Source organism: Parasteatoda tepidariorum, chromosome 7 (assembly GCF_043381705.1).
Source record: "Parasteatoda tepidariorum isolate YZ-2023 chromosome 7, CAS_Ptep_4.0, whole genome shotgun sequence".
Taxonomy (NCBI): domain Eukaryota; kingdom Metazoa; phylum Arthropoda; class Arachnida; order Araneae; family Theridiidae; genus Parasteatoda; species Parasteatoda tepidariorum.
This window is the reverse complement of record NC_092210.1, coordinates 42343943-42364620: the sequence shown is the minus strand read 5'-3', so window position 1 is coordinate 42364620 and position 20678 is coordinate 42343943. Positions and strand designations below refer to the sequence as shown.

At 26.3% G+C, this 20678-nt stretch overlaps 1 protein-coding gene across 1 annotated transcript in view; it reads left to right on the top strand.

Moving 5' to 3' along the window:
• LOC107454702 (KICSTOR complex protein SZT2) overlaps nucleotides 1-20678 on the top strand; it is a 123002-nt gene that overhangs the window by 81127 nt on the left and 21197 nt on the right. The window contains exons 44-55 of the mRNA XM_043041432.2: nucleotides 2251-2418; nucleotides 3091-3291; nucleotides 5407-5576; nucleotides 7954-8122; nucleotides 9395-9573; nucleotides 11715-11853; nucleotides 12600-12838; nucleotides 13537-13731; nucleotides 15160-15412; nucleotides 17862-17876; nucleotides 18726-18781; nucleotides 20154-20333. Coding sequence (XP_042897366.1) covers nucleotides 2251-2418; nucleotides 3091-3291; nucleotides 5407-5576; nucleotides 7954-8122; nucleotides 9395-9573; nucleotides 11715-11853; nucleotides 12600-12838; nucleotides 13537-13731; nucleotides 15160-15412; nucleotides 17862-17876; nucleotides 18726-18781; nucleotides 20154-20333 — 1964 coding nt within the window. The remainder of the gene's footprint in view (nucleotides 1-2250; nucleotides 2419-3090; nucleotides 3292-5406; nucleotides 5577-7953; nucleotides 8123-9394; nucleotides 9574-11714; nucleotides 11854-12599; nucleotides 12839-13536; nucleotides 13732-15159; nucleotides 15413-17861; nucleotides 17877-18725; nucleotides 18782-20153; nucleotides 20334-20678) is intronic.

The window sequence follows — 20678 nt, the reverse complement described above, 5'->3', positions numbered from 1 at the left end:
TTTTTTATTCAATTTTTAAGTAGGAATATAGTTAAGCTGTATTCAATTATTTTTTAGCTATCTAGAAATTCAGACATCCGGGATAGCGATGACCCCCAACTTTCTCGATAGTTAGCTCTCTACTGTATTTTTTTACTTTTGTTATACAAGGTTTAAAGGATCTCAAGAAGTTGTAAGACTGGATCTATATCCCGAAAGCAATAATGAATTAAAAACACAGACATATTCATGTGCAGGGAGAGACTTGCGGCAAGTAGCAAACATCATAATGAACTGCTGTAAATTATTCTTTGACATGCAGTGGAATAGCTCATGTTACGAAATTTGCTCCAGAAATTAGATTGTGGATAGAAATTGGTAAACATCCTCAGAAACTTGTACATTTGAACAGTATGTTAAACAGACATCAGCTGCAATTTCAAACATGGTTTAGTTATATGGTTAGGTCAGATAGGCTTAACCTTTTTGGTTGTGAAAGTCATGCATAATGAGCCTTCAGTTCAACACTAAACAAATGTGATACTGACAAAAGGATACTGCAATTGATGCTTTTCAGAGATCGCGGATCGATATCAGAGGAATTTATTCACAAATATTTGGGTAAATGCAACATCTTTTCCCATTTTGTGACATACTCATTTTTTGTAACATCTGCTCTTTTAACGACCACAAAAGAATCCTTCATTTTACTGTCTCATTTCATTAATTTTTTTGGAGAAATTTGATTGTGTAAAGAAAATAAAGCCGGAATGAAGCATAAAAGTAAAAAAATGGACATACTATGTACTTTCATTTGTGCTCTATTCACATTGTTTTTTTTTTTTTTTTTTTTTTTTTTTTTTTTCCTTAGCCTATATTGCACTAAGTTTTCTCTATCCTTTCTTGAAGTATATAGTGGCTAACAGAAATTTTTAAGATAAATAATGTTCTTTTTCTCTCATAATGTTCATACTGTATTTCATGCATTTTAGACACACCTTGAATATATTGATACTGTTGAAATTTTTGTGAGACGTTGTACTTTCCATCTCCATGTAGTTTATAAAGTTTTGTTTTATACTTGCACAACAGAAATTATTTTGTGCATAATTTTTTGATCTAATTGCACATTTAAACTATTAAAAATATGTCAGAAAAAAGATGTTTCAATAGATTACTAGGAGTTATCATAAAAAGATGACTTAGTGAATCTGACTTTTCTACAGTGAAAATATACTTCTTAATAGTAAATCTTCATTTATGAAATGTTAATTTTGGAGATTTGCTTCAGATTCTTATGGGTCTCTCATATAATTGTCGGGGGATTTATTTTAGAAAAAAAGTCTAGAAATAATGCATTTTTCAGCCAAATCCTGGAAAAAAATCTTTCAAAAGCCTCGAAAGTCCATGATAGCAATTAGTAAACTAATGAGGTTTGAAGTATATTAGTCTGATATCTGTTATTTTTTGTAAAAATTATATTACAATATGGTTATTTATTTATTTTAGATTTATTAAAATTAGCACATGATTTTTTTATTTTATCACTGTCTTGTTTCAAATTTTTTCTTAAATGTTTTTCACTAATATTATGTTTTAAAAATTAAGCTTACTATATAAATTAATTTTCATTATTATTCACAAATAAGATTTATGATGGATGGCAATGTGATTCTATTAATAAACTGCGATACATTGAGTGTGTGCAAAATATTGCTATTTTTCTCTATAAATTATATCCTTGTGTAGAAAATATTTTTATTAAACTGTTGCCTAGTCAAAATGGTTTTTAATAAATGTAATACTTAACATATTTTCTATCAAGGAAAATTTTGTTGCTTTTTGAGTAAAAAATATTTTACTTCTGATAAAATATTGCTCTGTATAGCAATATTTCATCAATATAGCAATATTTTATCAATAATATTATATCATTATAGCAATATGTGCATTTAATCTGTAATTTTATTGAAATTTTCATGTAAAATTCAAAAAAATCAGTTAATTTTATTTCTAACATTAAGTGAAAATGCTGGTTGCTTACTAATTTACATGTTAGTTAATTGATGTGTTTTATTTTGGTTTTATAAAAAAATAATAATTAAAAATATTTTTAATAAGGACTTAGCTAAAAAATCTGCAAAACTGATATTAAAACAGCTATTGCAAAATTTTTAATGCATAAAAGATAATACTTTTTTTTTTAAATTTTTGATATTTGAAACAAATGTAATTTCTTATAATATTTAATTTTACATGATGCCATTATAGGTATTGCATGTGTAGTTCTTTCCCTTGTTACTGGACAAGGGCAACCATTTAACTATGTGAATAACATTCCACCAAATCCTATGGCTTACCAAGATGGCTTGTCAGAGACTGAATTTGAAGACCTAACTTCAACTTCCAGTTATATTTTGAAACAAGATAAATCCCCAGGTGATTTAATTATAAAGTTATCATAATTCTTTGCCTTATGTATTGTATTTTTTAAAATGCTAGTGCATTCTTTGATAAATTTTATATTTTAAATGAATATATACAGTTAAATCGACCTTACCACTCTTCCTTACCTTACTCCGTCCTTATCACTACTCTGCTTAGTAACTTGAATATTAATCTTGTGAATTATTATGTATATTTGTGGATTATTATATATATTTGTGAATTATTATATATATTTTGTATCTAAGCATTTAGCTTATGCATTAAAATCTTCAAACTCCTAGCAGATGTTTAGGCATCATGTTGCAAAATTTGTGATTATCAAATAATCAAACTAACTGTTTTTATCAAAATCATAATTTTTACTTATTAAATGCAATGCAAATCTATGTTGTTTGGAGTTCATATGACCAATTTATGTGTACTACTTTTCTGTTTATAGTAAATCTTATTCATTTGATTTACAAACCAAACATACAAGAAATAGATGCATTTCTTGCAATTGATTGCTGACCTTTTCAACACCATATTCAGAGAAAATTTCATATATTTTGTTTTGATTTTCTAAGTTAAGTTAAAAACACTAAGACTCTACTGAAGTTTTAAATAAGATATTGAATGAAACATATATGTATAGAGAAGAATAATATTTGAAAAATATTCCAGGCCCTGTTGCTTTGATCCGGTTTCAGATCTGGAGTATGGGTCGAGATTGCTTGGATTTAATGAAAGAAAGATTAAAAAGTGCTGTTCAACATTCTCTTTGGGATCTCCTTATGGAATATAGAGCTCTCACTGCCCCCATATCTGAATCTGCCATTCTTGAAGATTCTTCTTGTTACAGTGAACCTACAACTCCAATCAGAGGTATATTCCACAAAAATGCCTTTATATTCTTGTGTTCACAGTTCAAATATGAGATTCATTTCATATATCTGTTTGTACACTTATAACTATTACATAATATTCTACAATGTCTGTTCGACAATTTATTTTGGGTTATTTTGTTTAACAGTTTCTTTTAAATTAAACTATTTCTAAAACATGTATTTTCTTACCGAAGTAAGAAAGTTGTAGCTCTTTATAAATTTATACCTAAAAATTGTAGTTCCCATGCACATGAATAACATTACTGTATTCACATGTGTATAAATGGGCTTTTTCAATCTCTAAATTGCAATGAAAGTAAGGAGGGTGAACTTATACACAAGTAACAAACATTTAGACACAAAGGATTTTTTTCCAACATTTTGCTGCTAACAATAAATTTAAATCTAATCCATAAGATAAATGTAAGCATAAAAGAAATAATGCTATTATAACACAATCACATTTAAATCTAATCCATAAGATAAATGCAAACATAAAACAAATAGTGCTATTATAACACAATCATAGTTTTTATATGGCAATAATATAAGTTTCTTTTGTTTTCATCTTAAAGGTTCTATGCATAGGGATTCGAATACATCTTCCTCTCCTTAATCCCACAAAACATAATATCATTTTTAGTACCATCCATCAAATTAAAAAGTTTTATTTTTCCTTTGCATTAACATTTTGTACATAACATAAATTTTTTGAAAGCTGAGTTAAATTCTTCAAGCTGACTCACTATAAATCCTTTTTTAGAATCATATCAAGGACTGAACATTATTATTAGTATAATGACAGGGGGTGAAAAAATTATATATTTTTAAAATTATTTAAAATTATGAATTTTTTTAAAAAACTTTCTTTGAGGTTGACATACGTACCAAATACACAAAATCTACCATTTTTGAAATAAAAAATAAGGGTTCACTTAAACACTAGATCAGCGCTACATCAGAAAATATGATGATAACATTTTTGGAATCCAAAAGATATATATATAAAAAAAAAATTAAAAATAATTTAAAGAAAATAGAAGGAGATAGCAATATATAATTTGCTGTATTCTGCTTGGAAAACCAGGTATTTATTATCACCTAGTTTTGAAATTAGTTATTAAGTTCTCTAATAAATGATGCTGCTAAGCAATAAAAAATATTAAAACAACAGTATTTTCTGAATATGCACTGATTACAGAATAAGGAAGTACATTCTGAAGAAAGAATTAACTAATAACATTTTGAATATTTTAGTTTGAATGACCTGGTTTGTGACGGAAAACATCATTTAGAATTTTTTAATCAAAAGTGTCATCTAATTACAAACTTTGTGTTTGCAAACACGAATTTTGAAACTTGCTGAGAATAAAATTTAATTTCTTAAGAAAATTGTTGCAAACCATTCATTTCTCTTTAATGGATATTTCAAATCACCTTTTATTTTTGGGACACCTGTTACAAAATTTATGTGCAATATGCATTAGTCGAATGAGCATATATATAGTAGAGTTTATGAAATTTTGGTTTGATTTAATAAGAGTGTAATCAAGTTGTAGTAAAATCTACCTATTTTAATTTAGTTTAATGAATAAATCAATCTAAGAATAATCTTATAAATCTATTTAATCTTTGGACATTTTAAAAAGAAACAAATTGCAAAACTAGCAGAAATAAAGGTTTGTGTGGCATTGAATGGTGATAATCATAAATTAAATGGTCATAATTACAGTTATAAATGTCAATTTGCACATTTTATTTATTAACATTTAGTAAAATTATCTTTTTCCCTATTTCAATTTATTTAATTAAATCCATCGTTTAATTCATAAAAATTGGAAATAAAATATAGAACATTACATAATGTCAAATGAGCAGCATGAAACATTGTAATATTCGTAAATTTCAGCGGCCTTAATCGAAAATGTTTGCCTTTTTGAAATAAAGTCCTTTGTTGATATTTACGTTAACACTGAAAATTAACAGTCTTTATATTTTCATAGCCTTATATGTTTTTGTAAAAAAAATTTTATTGCTTTTTATCAGTTTTCTTAAAATTTATTTTAAATTATCGTCATGAATCCAAACTTATGGAAAACACAAATTTCTTTAGCCCGAAGAACTGGAGTATCTGGAGTGAATGCTGAAACCGCCCAAAATAAAGACTCACCAGAGTCTTCAATTAAATTTCATTCTTCAAAAGAAATGTCGTCCTCAGTACCTGATATGTCTTCTAAAACACACTCTCCTCCTTCACTAGTTAAAGAAATCACTGCTTTTAAAGTAAGTTATTCATAAATGAAATTTTTTTACTGTGTCTTTTGCCAGCATAATGAATCACAAAATCAGCATATCTTTTTCTTATGAGGAAAATTAGCAGAAATTCAATATGTTGATTTATTAGGTGGACCGGAAATTAATGTGGTTTTGGTGCATTTGACATTTATTATCTAGATTTTATTTTTAATGAATAATGTAGCATTCACCCTCGTTAGCAACAACCTCTCAATGCCAGATCAAAAATGAATTGAAATGGATTTTAAAAAATTGATTGGTTTTTAAGACTAACAAATATTAATACGCCGAAACGACATTATTTTCCGGTCCACCTAATATTTAGTAAGTTATAAGGAGAAGAATTTTACAATGATACCATTCTAAGATATACTCTTCAGGTACTCCTATAATTTCTTGAGCTGGACAAAATTTTTAGCATGCAAATTGCTGAAGAGATATGTAATAATAATCTGATTTTTTTTAAATATACAGCAGTTGAACTGAGGGGCCCTGGGATGCCCCAAACCCCTCAGCCCTCACTTCTACAAATTTTAAATTGCAAGTACTTGCTAACCGCAATACTTAGGAGCATGGAAAGAAATCCAAAAATTGGCCAAAGTCATTTGTTTTTGCTTAAAAACTTCTCCAAACAAAATAATTTAAAAAAAATTTATTGAAGTCTAAATATTTCATGTAATAAAAAACAAGGCATAATTGAAGTTTTACAACTATAAATTAAATTTGATAATGTTTTCAAGACTATTTTGGCGAAAGTGTAACCCCTGTAAAATAATAATAAAATTAATACTAGCATGTTTAATAAAAACAGTAAATTAAGCACAAAATGTAACTAATGCTCTACTGTACTTTTATATCTACCAGGAAGTTCCATGTACCTAAACTATTTTTGATATTGGAATGAAATAGCTAGTAATTAGGTTTGAAGATAATCTTTTGTCTTGTTCTAGATAACCTTTCTGTTTTTATTAACAATTGTTTAATTATTTTCGCTGCCTTAAAATATTTACCAAATCCCTTGGACATTTTCAGAAATTCAGCATTACTGAAAAGTGTTTTTAAAATTCCTTTTCAAAATACAAATCATCAAAATGATAGGTACTTTTTTTAACCTTCATACAAATGATAAAATTTTTAAAAAAATTTCTTTTTGATATAGCTCTTTTTAGATAATATTATGATCACAATCAAAAGAAAGTATTTTTATGATTTTGTAATTACATTTGAAGAAATAGAAACTTCAATTGTTTAAAATTTAATTTTTAATAAAATTTTCAATTTAAAAAATACTTTGTTTGCAACAGAAAGTTTTTATACTTTCCAGTATAATTTTATTGATGGAACATTGTACAACTCATAATAAATTAAGATCAATAATTATATAGAAAGTTTTTGAACTGTTATTAGAACTGTTGCATTAAAAGAAATAATTAGAATCAATTAACTTATTTTCTCTCGTGCAAAAATATATCTAAATATGTAATCAAGGTCAAGACTTTCTTAAACAAATAATTTTAAAATAGATTTTCAAGAGTCTTGAAACTAAATCAAGGTGAATTTGCTATTTAACATTAATAACATTGCTGTTTATAAATCTTTAAAAAAGTAATTTGTGAATAATCCCTTGATTCAACTTTAAAAATTATATGGTATGATTTCTGTATTTTTTATTGGAATTGATATTTTTTATTTTTAAAATCAGATGAAAGGAAAGATTTAATTATTGTAAAACTATTAAAACTCCAACCTGGATGGTTTGTTAGAGCATTTGCTAAAAATAGTAAATAAGGGTATGACCCCTGAATTCATCATAAAAATTTTATAATGTATAATAGTTAATGGAATTTTGTTCACTATATGTATAATAGTTAATTGAATTTTGTTCACTATATGTATAATAGCTAATTGAAATGTATAATAGTCAATTGAATTAAATTCCCAAAATATTGAAAACAATAAATAATACAGGTATGGCTATTTGTCTGAACTATGCATATAATTAGTGAATGGTCACTAAATTTGAATTATTCAACTTAGTATTTTTTACTAATATTTTTAATTATAAAATATGTTGGATCGAAAATCCAAATCTTTCAATTCTTCAGATCAATTAGTTTTAAATCACCATTTGTATTCTTAGAAAATAGGATGTTTTGTAGAAACAAAAATTGGAACATCAAAACAAAAAGCTTAAAATCAGAACAAATATGAACAAATTATTTTTCATCAAGAATATCGAGACAATTATAAACCCCAACTTTTGTTATTTTCTTCAATTTTTTTTTTATAAATAATTATTTCAATATGCATTACATAAAACTAATATTTACTTTTGTATTTACCTGTCCTCAACTTGTTTGTGTAGTTTTCCACTGGTCCTCAATCTGCAAAGCCTGAATTTCATACCAAATTGCCTATTCAATCATCCTGTCCCAGTCCTGTCTCTCCAATTGCAAACAAATCAGACAAGCGAAACTTGAATCTCATGTACTATAAATCACTAAATAGTTTTCTACGATATGGAAGTCATATAGGTATGTTTCAAGAAATGGATATTATAATTATTTAAAACTCTTTGTAAATTACTTTGAAATTTGTTAGATTTCATATTAAATGCATTATCTATTAGAGGTAGCTGAACTGTAAGAAACATTTTTACTAAAGATTGACTTAAGCAGGAAACATTTCTGTTATGTAATCTCACCCTTGTAGGTTTCTAAAAAGTTTTGAGAATGCTTTAAAACAATTTTATATTGACACTATAAATATGTTTCGTTTTCCAGTATGTACATATTAAAATTTATATTTTGATACTAATAATCTTTTTATTTTATTTTTAATAACTTTTTAATGAAATGTTTTCAATTTATCTATTCTAAGAAACCTTTTTCATGTCAAGAAATAGTGCCAAAATCTCATCTTTGTTTTAATTATACAAATATTTTCCATAGGTTAGAGAAAATGTTTTATGCTGAAGAATAATGCTGTCAAAAATAATATACAAGCACAATTCAGCACTTTAGTTTTTTAGATAAGTTATGATGTAGTAGTCGTTTTCAAGGAATTCGAACAATTTTGTAGTAAGCTGGGTTTTTTTTGGGTAATATTTTAATGTTATAATAATTAAGTTTATTTTAAATTACATTGAAAGCTTAATAAATTTATTCTACATCATGTAATACAGTCATGGTACCTATCAATCTAAAGCTGGGTAGGCTTCAAGCGACCATCATGGATTGAACCTTAGTTTTTCATATTGACAACTTAACCACTAAACCAGCCATTGCAGAATAGTGGTTAAGGTTACATACAATATCTATCTTAATTTCAAAATACATTATTATTATGTTACATTGCATTACATCTATATCTTTCATTTCAATAAACCTAATTTGTTGTTTACTTCATTAGTTTTATAAATCAATAAGCCATTTAAAATATAATATTTTTTAAAGACATTTCTTGTTCGATTTTGAAAATTTTTATAGTATCTAATTCCAAGAAAAGGATGTATCCCTTTGATCATTGATGAAACTTGAACCTATCACACTTATTATAGAAATGAACAACTGTGTTTCTGTTTAATTCAATGGTTCAAAAAATTAATTAAATAAATAATGCCGGGTTTTAATATGAAACTCTTAAGAGTATTGTTAGAAATCACTTGAAAAGAAACTTTAATTTGTTTAAATTGCCTAATTTAAAAAAAAAAACAATTCTTGTGAATTGTTTTCTTATTATATTAAAATGTTTATTATGTTACTAAAGTATATTTTATTATTACGTATATATTTTTTTAATAATAGGTTCTCCTTCTTTGTCAAAATTTGAATATGAGCTTCCCTCAAGACATGCTGTGATTCTTATTTTGAAAGAAATTACAAATTCAATCAAACTGCTGCTAAGAGATGCATTTCCTCGTATATACATTAAAAAAACAGATGGTTTAAATTCTGTTGAATTTCTACCTTTTTGTCCTGAAGAGGTAAAACTATATTATGAGAAGTAATATTTTCTAATACTTTTTTTCAGTCATTAAATATTATCATTATGTTTAAAATTACGTTTGCTAAACTACTTAATAAATTACAATAATATTTCAGTTTCCTTTTTTTAAATTTTTTTTTCTATTTTTTCCATTATATAATTTTTTCCATGTTTAACGCAAATGTTTGAAGTGAGCTTTATTTTGATACCATGATTTTTTATCATTTTTATTTATAAAATATGTTAATATCTCATATCTATAGTTGATATATTTAAAGTTTACTAATAATAAAAAAAAAGTTCTAATTTTTTTGAGAAAAAATAAGTTTGACTCATTAAAATTAGGATATTTAGTTTTTTATCTGCTAGACATTTAAATTTTCTTATAATCTCTATCAAATTTTTATATGCAGGCTAATTATCTTAAACTCTCAGACTTAAACATTTTTTTATTAAATGTGTGAATTTACTAATTTTTTTTCTTGTAAAGGAAGCTCTGAATTTTTTAAATCTGGAATAACTGTTAATTACTCTATTATGATAAAGAAAACGAAGGAAATAAAAATATGACCACCGAAGCCGACGTCTTCAGGGGGTACCAGCCTCGGTAGCCATAAAAACAGCACCATTTCTAATTCAGGGAGAAGCAAATGCCTAAATTAACTCCCTCAGTACCCCGATGGTTTTGTATAGAAGTCCAGGAAAAAACATGAAATACAAATAACAAATTAAGAAAAGAAACTCATACAAAATCATCAGAAAAATAAAAACTCACATATTCACAGGTCAAACATTGATTCCACAAGCAAGCCGAATGAAAAGAAAGCACTAAAAACTAAAGAAAACAACGCCCTTTATTACAATGCGCAGATGGAGAATAAAATGAAAAAAGTCAAGAGAAAGAAATACGTAACAAATTAATAGAATGCTTAACTGGAAGCTCTGAATTTTTTTAATCTGGAATAACTGTTAATTACTCTATTATGATTATGAGTATGAGTTGCCCTCCAAACAGTTGAAATGATGTATAGCAGTCACTATGGAAACAGATTGTTCCACTAAGTTGTAAATTTAATTTCAACTGTTAATCAATCCCAGACCCTGTAATATTCATTATTCTGAATTATTTGTTTTATTTTTCATCTAATTTTTTAGGAAGCATTGGTGATTAATGGTAATGAGTTTCCTATAAAGAAACAATAAATGGGCACAAAATACCATGGAATATAAATTTAATACTTTTTCTTCCTTTTTTTCTGTAAATTGTTCGAAAATTCTGTGTCTGTTCTGTTTTAATCTGTATTTATTCTGTTTTTTTTTTTTTTTTTTTTTTTTTTTTNTTTTTTTTTTTTTTTTATTCTGTCCTTTTTTTTATTCTGATCTCTGTATTCTGTGTATTTTTCCTCCTATTTTTTTCTTCCGTGTTTTTTATTCTGAAAATTTTATTTCAACATTATCTTCAAACTCATATTTTTGCTAAATCATCCATTTTTTCTAATGAAAAAAAGTGTAATGCGTTTTTTAGGGTTTCTTTATTGCACTTAATAGAAAATCTATCCTTTTTCGTATTTTAGCTTACATTTAGAACACTGCTGTTAATATTTAAATATCTTTAAACTTGCTTTAATTCAAAATTATTGAGCTTGATTCACAGAATGTTTCAAACAAAAGAGTGTTAAAAAACAAAGGTAGATATAAATTGAAGTAAAATAAGGATATCTTGCAAAATTTGAAATTTTATGTGAGCTTTAATTTTATTTATTGAAAATGTATGTTAGAAAAGGAAGGGGAGAGCGAAAAGTATAAATAGTTTACTATCAGCGAGAAAAATAATGTGTGTGTTGGCATGGGCAAAGATTTTTTGAATTTTCAACTAACTTTTATTATCTGGAACAAAAAAATAGTATACTGATAAAAAATTAGTGATTTTCAAAAATTCAATTTTTTTAAATGAAATTTACTAAAAGTTCATTGCTAGCTGGATTCTAGATGTCACCATTAAAATAGTAATAATAATAAATGTGTCTTACTGCAGAATGTAAAAAAAATTATTGTACTAAGCTGTTATAAAATGCAAAGTGATATAAATAATTATGCACATTTGTATACAATATATGTCAACTTTTATTTTCATCACAGACTATCACTTCAAATGTGTGTGAGGAAATTGAACCTGGAGTAGAAAGATGTTTTATTGTTATTGGAAGAAATGAAAAGCAGTGGAAAGCTTACATGGGGCACACTGATTTTTCTAAATTCCAAGAAACTGGAAATGATAGTAAGACATGGCTTTCTTATGAAAATTAAATTATTATCTATTTTTTCTTACATTTAAACATTTTTAACCTTAGTCTCACAAATGTTCTAATATATGTAAGAGATTTTCTTCTTTTAGTTCTTTTGTTTTCCTTCCCCTTAAATCAATATTAATTTTTTTTTTTACTCTTTTATTTAATAACCTGAATTTTTTCTTCTTCAATATTCATTTCTTGCTTATAATATGCTTTTTATTAGCACCCAGTCTCTATGTCCTTGCAAAAATTGAAATTTTTTGTCATACCAGGGCTTTCCATGTTTTGACCTTGTTATTCTTCTATTCTTTGTGTTTTTGCTCTTTAACTAGAATTTAAGGAATTTATCATGGAGAATTTTGCAGTATTGATATTATGAGCAAAACTATAAACTTTAAAAGCTTATCATATCTTGTTAATAAATTTAAAATCTTGAATTAATGTTATTCAATAAAAGTTTGCATTATTCATTAAAAATTTGCAATAATCTATTGGATTTTATTCAAACAACTCCAAAAGAGCATAAAACATTAGATTTTTGATTAAGAAATCATCATTTATTCATCAAAAAATTCTAGCAACAGAGTTCTTTTATGAAGAGATGAATTATTTAACATTAAAGACATCCTATTACTTAACATAAAATGATCATACATTACTTACATTTTTACATAAAGTGATTTATAAAATAAATTTGTTACAGATAGTTTTTATTTATTTTAAATGTTTTCAGGTGTTAAAATACATCAGAAGTATCAAACTCATGTCTGTAACTCAAGGGGTAGCATTGATCTCAACATAGAATCTGTTCCTAGCTCTCCTACTTTTGCCAACAAATCTGCCTCATCAGGATTATCGGTCAGTCCCCAGCCAAAATCTCCTGTGGCTACTGCAGCTGACAATACTGTCCGTCCAGCTACCGCTTTTGTACCTCGTCAAAGGCTTTTTCTGATGATGGTTAAAGATAAAAGTGTAAGTTGTGTTTATGTCATACAAACTTACTCTTAATGGCTAATCAAAATTTAAATAATCTTAAACTAAACTTAATGCATTCAGGCCTATGGATATTGAATTAACCCTTTTACAATATTGAATTTAGAAAGTTATTCTTCTTCGTTGTTATTACTGTTGATGTTCTTTCCTTAGTTTTAGGTTAGAAAACAGTGTAGCAATAAAAAAATTTTTAATTTAATTTTTTTTGCATTTTATTTATTTTTTATATAATTTATTTGTTATACTTCATTTTATAAATAAATTTTTTGAAAATAAAATTTTATGAAAAATTTTATGTAAATTATTATTAATATGAATTATTATTATTAATATGAACATTATAAAATTTGTAATTGTTGTAGGTTTATTGGAATATGAGTATCATTAGTTACAATAGGGGTATACTTTGATAAGTATTTATTTTGCTCTATTGTATTTGTTCTTAATTATTTTTATATAAAACCTATCTGTACGCCACCTGTCAAAAATTTCGCGAACAAGCTTTCTTGACAGCCCCTTATTTTGCAATTAATGAAGGTTTATTGCAATATGAATATCTTCAGTTACAGCAGGATGAACAAGTTTATTTTTCATCTTTTGAGTAGTATTTATTGTATCTAATAATAATATCTTACTTTTATTAGTATTTAATTTTCTTTTTTTTTTTTAATTGTTAGGCAACTCTGTTTTTGTACAATTGCTCTCAAGACACTTCCCAGAAACTTTTGGTACAGATAAAAAAGCTTATTGCTTTTCATCAGAATAGGAATTGCTTATTAAGCAATATTATGCTCCAGAAATTAGGTATATTTTATGGATTATCCAGTTTTAATCGAACAGATGTTGAAAAACCCAAGAAAGATGATAAAAATGTAAGTCTATCTTTTTTTTTTTTTAGATTTGTAATTTGAAATTCTCAGCTTTTTATTATCCTTTATAATTATGACATTAATGTTTAGAAATTAAAATATAAATTTTTTAAATTTTATATAGTATCTTTCTTCTTGTTTCACATGATAAAATTAATAATGGTTACTTCATGTATGGCATATGTATTTTTAATTATTTTTATGATCTTTGTTGCATAACTTTTAGCTCTTTTTACTATAAAAGAAATATTGAAGTTAGATAGCTTAGCAAGCTTTTGGTGATAATTTATCATAATTATGTTTACAAAGAAATGCTGTATTGTCTTGTAAACGAAGACCATAACCATTTATTTAAAGATTTTGAAGTGATTTATCATCATTGTTGTAAATCTTGTAGCTCTTTTTTTCCATGAAAGAAGTATTGAAGTTGGACAGTTGAGCAAGCAGGGCTATTTTATCAGAATTATATTTAAAAAGAAATGCTGCATTGTCTCTCCATGAAAACTTTTGTAATGATTTATCATCATTAAACCTTTAATTTTGGAATATGCATTAATAAAAATAGGCATGTTGCTTTTAAAAAAAATTATTTTATTCAAAATGTGAGCTTAATAAAATGAGCATACATATAATTTCAATTTTTGTACTACTGAAGAATTAAATTAATAGTGAATCTGTATCATTTTGCGATGCTTAAATCACATAGTACCTATTTTAATGTGTCTTTATTCAATTCTAATGTACGTTTGTAATTAATGTACATTTTGAAGTATGAACCTCACCTTCAACATGCATTTTAAACTTTGTCTGCTTTTTAAACACATTTCAAGTCATATTGATTTTCTTTAACTCACATTTGAAGCTATGCCATTTTTAAAATGGGGATATTAAACTGTTTGTTTATTAAATGTGCACTTTTAGCTAAATCATTTTTGTTATTACATTTTTCTCAAATACCCATTTTGCACCTGATTAGAAGCAAAAAATTCATTCACATTATGGGATGTTGTCATTTTTGTGTGACACACTTGTTCTGTGAAACCTTGATTAAATGGACACTCTTGGAACCAAAAAATTATCCAATTATGAGAGTTATCCGTTTACAGGAAGGGAACACTAATAACAAAGTATGACTCTATAAATTAGTTTTAAAGTAACTACTATGATGTAGAAATAATTAAGTAATCTTTAGATAATTTAATATGGTACTTTCCCATTTTGCACACACATTAAGTCACCGAAGCGAAAGCAAAGTCACTGAGCATAAGCTAAGCTGACAAAATGAAAAAGTACCTATATATTTTATTAAAGCTATTGAAAGAAACTGCTTATGTTTTTATACTATGAAAAAAAAAATTATATTTGTTAAATTTATTTGTTTGAATTCTAATGAAATATTTTTCTATTTCTTTTTTATTCTCATTTTTTTAGGCAGCAAGAGAGTCTATTGATGAATCTGTTGTTAAATCATATGCTTACGTTGATCAGTTAGTTAGCAATCAAATATTCACATCCTCTTCAAGGTCATCTAGTTTAAGCACACCAAGAAATGCATACATTGCAAAAAACCTTAAAAATACCAAACCAACTGTACCTTTCCATTTGAGTGAATTCTCTAGAATCAGAGATCCTGTCTCTGCTCATGGAAGACAGTTTTTAGATACAATAGCTGCACAAAGAAGAGGTTATTATTTTTTTTTATATTATTGTTTATTTAAAAATTATTTTATTAAATAAGTGAGAGATGAGAAGTTGATAAACATAAAAAAACTCAATCTCTGTATAATCTGTCTGTTTCAACTGTACTTTTCCTCTTACATTTGAGAACATTTACTTTAAATAAGGCTAACAAATGTGAAATAAAGCATAAATATGTTGTATGATATAAACAAGCATTCTATTTGCTTTTTTGTGTAAATAAGAACCTTTCTCTGTGTCTAAACACTGAATAAAAGAAGGAAACAAAGAGGTGTAGAGGGAAATTACTAAATAAGTTGCATCAAGAGAAAAATGGTTTGACCAATAGAGGGAACCTGTTCCAAAGTCGCAACTTGTTTTTTAGTTTTCTCTATGTTTTTACTCTTCATCCTGTGTTTGAAGGTTTTTCATTACAGAATTAAAACTAAAGTATGTTTTTTTATCTGCTAGTATTTATGTTTTGTTCACGTTATTTAGTTTTATTCATATGTTCATTCTATATACATTGTCTTTATTTGATTTTTATTTAAAAAAATGTCTGCCCTTTAATTAAGTTTAGTTTAGTATTACCATTCTTATCCTGAAATTCTGATTCTAAAATTCTGATTTGTATAAATTAATATTTCGATCCATTTTTAATTTTACTAATCCTCAATTGAATTGTTAGCATTATTTTTTAAAAAAATTAAGTGTCTGTTAGTGATGTGAAATCAATGCAATTTGCTATCTAAAATAAAACTTGCTTTAAGATTGTTGACAAAAAAAAGTTTGGTGCTAATGCAAAATCTACAGTCTAAGTTTTAATCATATTATTATGCTCTATGGAGCATTAATTTATACTACATTTTATCATTCAATACAAAATATTTTGGGAAATAGTATTACTTCAAAAATGGAGTTGGTATATTTTTTCTTATTAGATTATTATTTTTCTCTTTCATACAAATTTTCTTTTCATGAATTCATTTCATTTCATTCAAAACTAAAATTTTATTTTACATGATGAATATTTTATTTAATCTCTGGTTTAGCATTTTTAATTGCAATAAAATTCTGTGACATCAAAGATATCTGTCTTCCTTAAAGCACAAACTTCTGCAAAGCATGATGTTCCTCTCTTAACATTTTTCAAACTGGCGTGTATGAAAACTTGAGTCTGACCTAATAGGAAATATAAGTCTGACCTAAGTATAAAGCTTTAAATTTTCAGGATGTTAAACAAATGGGCAAGAGACCCAAGGAGCTTAATTTGATGTCTTTTGCTCAATTTTCTTTAAGCCTAGTTCTAAAGAAAGTATTAATCTTGATTTATCATTATTTTTTATTTTAAATATATATTGCTTTAAAAAAAGTACTGTGTCTTTTATATCCAATTTCCATATTATTTTTTCAATTGATTTCTTTCCAAATTTGTAAAATAGTCTAGTAATTTGTAAAATAAATCTTTGAAATTCTATTATTGTATTAATCAAAGTTTTAGTAATATAATAGCAAACTTTTAAACCCTGTTTATACTTCAAATTCTAATTCTGATAAAAATGCATTCTTACGAGTGTTTTTTTTTCATTAAAATATGTGTATTTATGTAAGGGGTATCCAAAAATAAATGAAAATAATTCTGCAGTTGGTGGATTCAGTAGCATAAATTTTTCAGGCCAGACGAACTTTCACTTTTCAATTCTGAGTTTAGTGTGCCCTATTGTTTCCACTAAGGTGATTCTATTTTCATTTTGAGTTTTTCTGGGAAAATCAGTTTTTAAAGTTGCTTAATTTTTACTATGGAGTTTTTAATCACAGAAGCTGGCTTCTATTTAAGTTTTTATTTCTGCTGAGAGAACTAAAAGAAGTGGCACAGAGTAGGACCAGGTCATTAATGTGTCTGGGATAAAAATTTAATCATATTTTTTTATAAGTTCAAAATCTGTTACCCTTAAATGACCTTATTGTTTTTTGAGCTCAGCTGTATGATTTTTTTCACACCTATTTCCATCTACAGGTTGATAAATAATTACAACTAATGTTAGTCACATTTGACTATTTTTATTCATAAGAAGGCCCATTATAAGCTTGAGTTTATTATTTATTACATGTCAAATTATTCCTGTAAACTGTGTTCAATGTCACACTCATTTCTGTTACATTTTTTAAAGAAAATATCAAAAATTGTTTACTTGAATTGGAGAAAAAACGAAAAACGGAGAAAGCCTAATCTGATTTTATTAAAATAAATTCACTGTAATGAAAGACTGCAATGAATTCAGTGCAATGTTATTGGGTGAACTTTTCTTTGAACTATGCTGAACTGGTTCATCTGAAACAAAAATGAAGATTGTATTACTGACTTTTTTTTCAGTTACTGATATTTTTATTTTTGTATATCAAAATATTTCAACTATTAAAATATTTAATTCATAAAAATATTTTTTTTATTTCAGGCAAATATCTTCATGGTGAGTATTTCGATTTTACTACTTCAATTTTACTCACATTATTTTAAGAGACTCTCTAATTTTTTATTATCTTCCTACTTATATCCTAAATGTGATATTCCTCATAATTCATGAATATTTTTGCACCAAAGGAAAAAAATGATGTAAAAACGTTTTATATAATTAATGGTACTACTAAACATATATCTCTATCATTTGAAGTTTTGTATTTTTAAAAATAAACAAATTTTGATAAAATTCTCTATTTTAAATGCCATTTTTTGCTTAAAATTGAGCATTTTTCTTAAGACAGAGATCTTTTATGTTATAAACCATGTGTAACAGTAAAAGAATATGATTTGAAGCAATAGTTCACTTAGAATTGTTTTAATAATTTGTATCAATGTTACTAATTCCTAAAATTAAAAATATATCTTAGAAAAGCCTATATATCATTTACATTTTTTTTTGGTCTACTTTCTTATCGATTATTTTTTAGCATAAGAATACTCATATTTTTATTTTAAATTGTTGGCAAGCTGTGCTTTTACTCTAAAAGGATTATTTATAATTACTTATTAACTTCATATGCTAGTGTACTGAAATTATTTTTCAATTGTTAGTCAAACCATTGTAATCTTATTTTAATTGTATTTAAAGAAATTTTTTCATAGAAATATTGAAAATTTATTTTATTTAAACAAGAGTAAAATTTACCGATTTATTTATTATACAGTATGTTTCTTTTAAGTTCAAATTTACATCTCAAACCTAGCATGTTTTATCACAGCATCCCACAGTGCAAAACTCTTATTGCAAGTATTTTTTATTACCTTTTTATGTTTTTTTAATTACTTTATAATTGCATAGATATGCAAGTTTTGCACAATTTATGGAATTCAAGAGGTTCAGGGCACCACTCATTTGTAAGTATTTTCTCTACTTATGCTCTTTAGGTCAATATTAAATCAAATAATAGCTTATAAATATTTATTAAAGAAATACTTTTGCCTGATTGTATGTTGTTTACAAGTTTCATAATTATTTGCATAAATTTTTTTATTCATATAATATTGTACCAGAAATAGCCTATACATAACAATGGGCTATCTCTTTACCAATAAGGTGTTGTATGTTATTGAGATGTGATGAGCATAATTTTTGTAATTTTACATGGTTTTAAAATTGAAGATAGGGAGTCAGAGACCCTTGAAATGGTCACTTTTACCCATACACTTAGCAGATTTATAAGGAGATTAGCCCTTTTTCTGTCACCAGGATTTTTCTACTGCCTGTGCACTACTGCATAGTGAAATACAAAAAATAAATAATTACATTTTAGCCTAGATTTTACCCACTCTCCTGACTGAATAATTGAAATCACTTTATCTGGGTCATGGATACTTGGCACATATTACTTATAATTTTGAGTGTTAAAAATTTAAATTTTTCAAAATCAGATAAAGTACATTTTTGTGTCTAATTCTGTAGTTCAATAATAATTAATACTCATTGAATAACATATTGAAGGCGTGGCTCTTTTTACTAATAAGAATGCATTTTAATTTATGTAATTCCAATAAGATAGCCTTATAAAAATAATTCAATGTGAATATTAATTATTTATTACTCAAATTATTCAGCATTACTTTACTGTAATGCTGAATTCATGGTATGTTAATCTTTTTGCTATTTCATACAGTAACCAGCTATTTGCTATTCATGCAGCAACTATTGAAACCAGACCAGCCTCAGTAACTATTTAGCCAGGTTAGATTATTCTATACCAAACTCTGGCTTTCCTTTCTTCCAGTACTTCATCTAAACTTTCCTCGATGCAGAACAAAAACCTGCAAAGGGAACTAAAAAAAACAGCACCCTATGGAATAAGAGCCTTTACTAAATATTCGGCAAAGCCCTTTTGTGAGCATCAAAAACTCTTTGGTTACATATCGGATATTGCTCAGAGCCTAACGACTGCTCTTACTTGGTACTTTAACCTAGTTTCAGGACTGTCATATGAAAAAAAACAGTGGCAAATCAAGTGTCATGTTAAACCTTCTTACATGACACCACATCCAGTGGATAAATTACTAGTGGAAATTTTTACCTTTTATTTAGAAAATTAGATTTGCTGAATATAGCAATGAAAGGTATACTAATATTTTCTTGAAGATCCTTTAATTTACAAAATTATATTTAATTACAAGGCTATAGTAACTAACTTAAAATCATTTGATCTTCACATTGCTGCTGCTAATATGTCATACATAATCGGTAATATTCTTTTATTTTCAGGATAAGGTTTTCAGTGATCTAAAGTGCTTGGCTCGCTTGAGCCATTATTGTCTGACTCCTATTTTGTTTAGCCCATCTTGGCGATCTAAAGTAGCTCCTGTGAGAGACCATGCCTTGGAGCCTTTGGAACAAAATTTGACTGGTTTCGAGAAACCTCCAGAACCTCATGTTGTATCAACTGTGAGTAGTAATGTGCAACATTAATTATGTTCCATCCTGAGTCCATAACTCCTACTACTTTGACTTTGTGTCTTTAATAAATATTTGATATTAAGTATTACTGAAATAATAAATTAAGAAATTTAGTTTTAAGAACAGTTATTAACTTAAAGAGAGAAGTTAGGTTTTTCTATTACTTATGTTTTTTTTTTATCAATACAGTATACTCTCGCTAGCTCAAACTTGGATATCTCGAAAACCTTGTTATGTCAAGAAATTATTTTTCCCCTTAACACTATATATCCACCTAATGTTAATTTGAATTCCTGTATCAAAGAGTTTTTTCTCAAAGCGTTATATCCAATT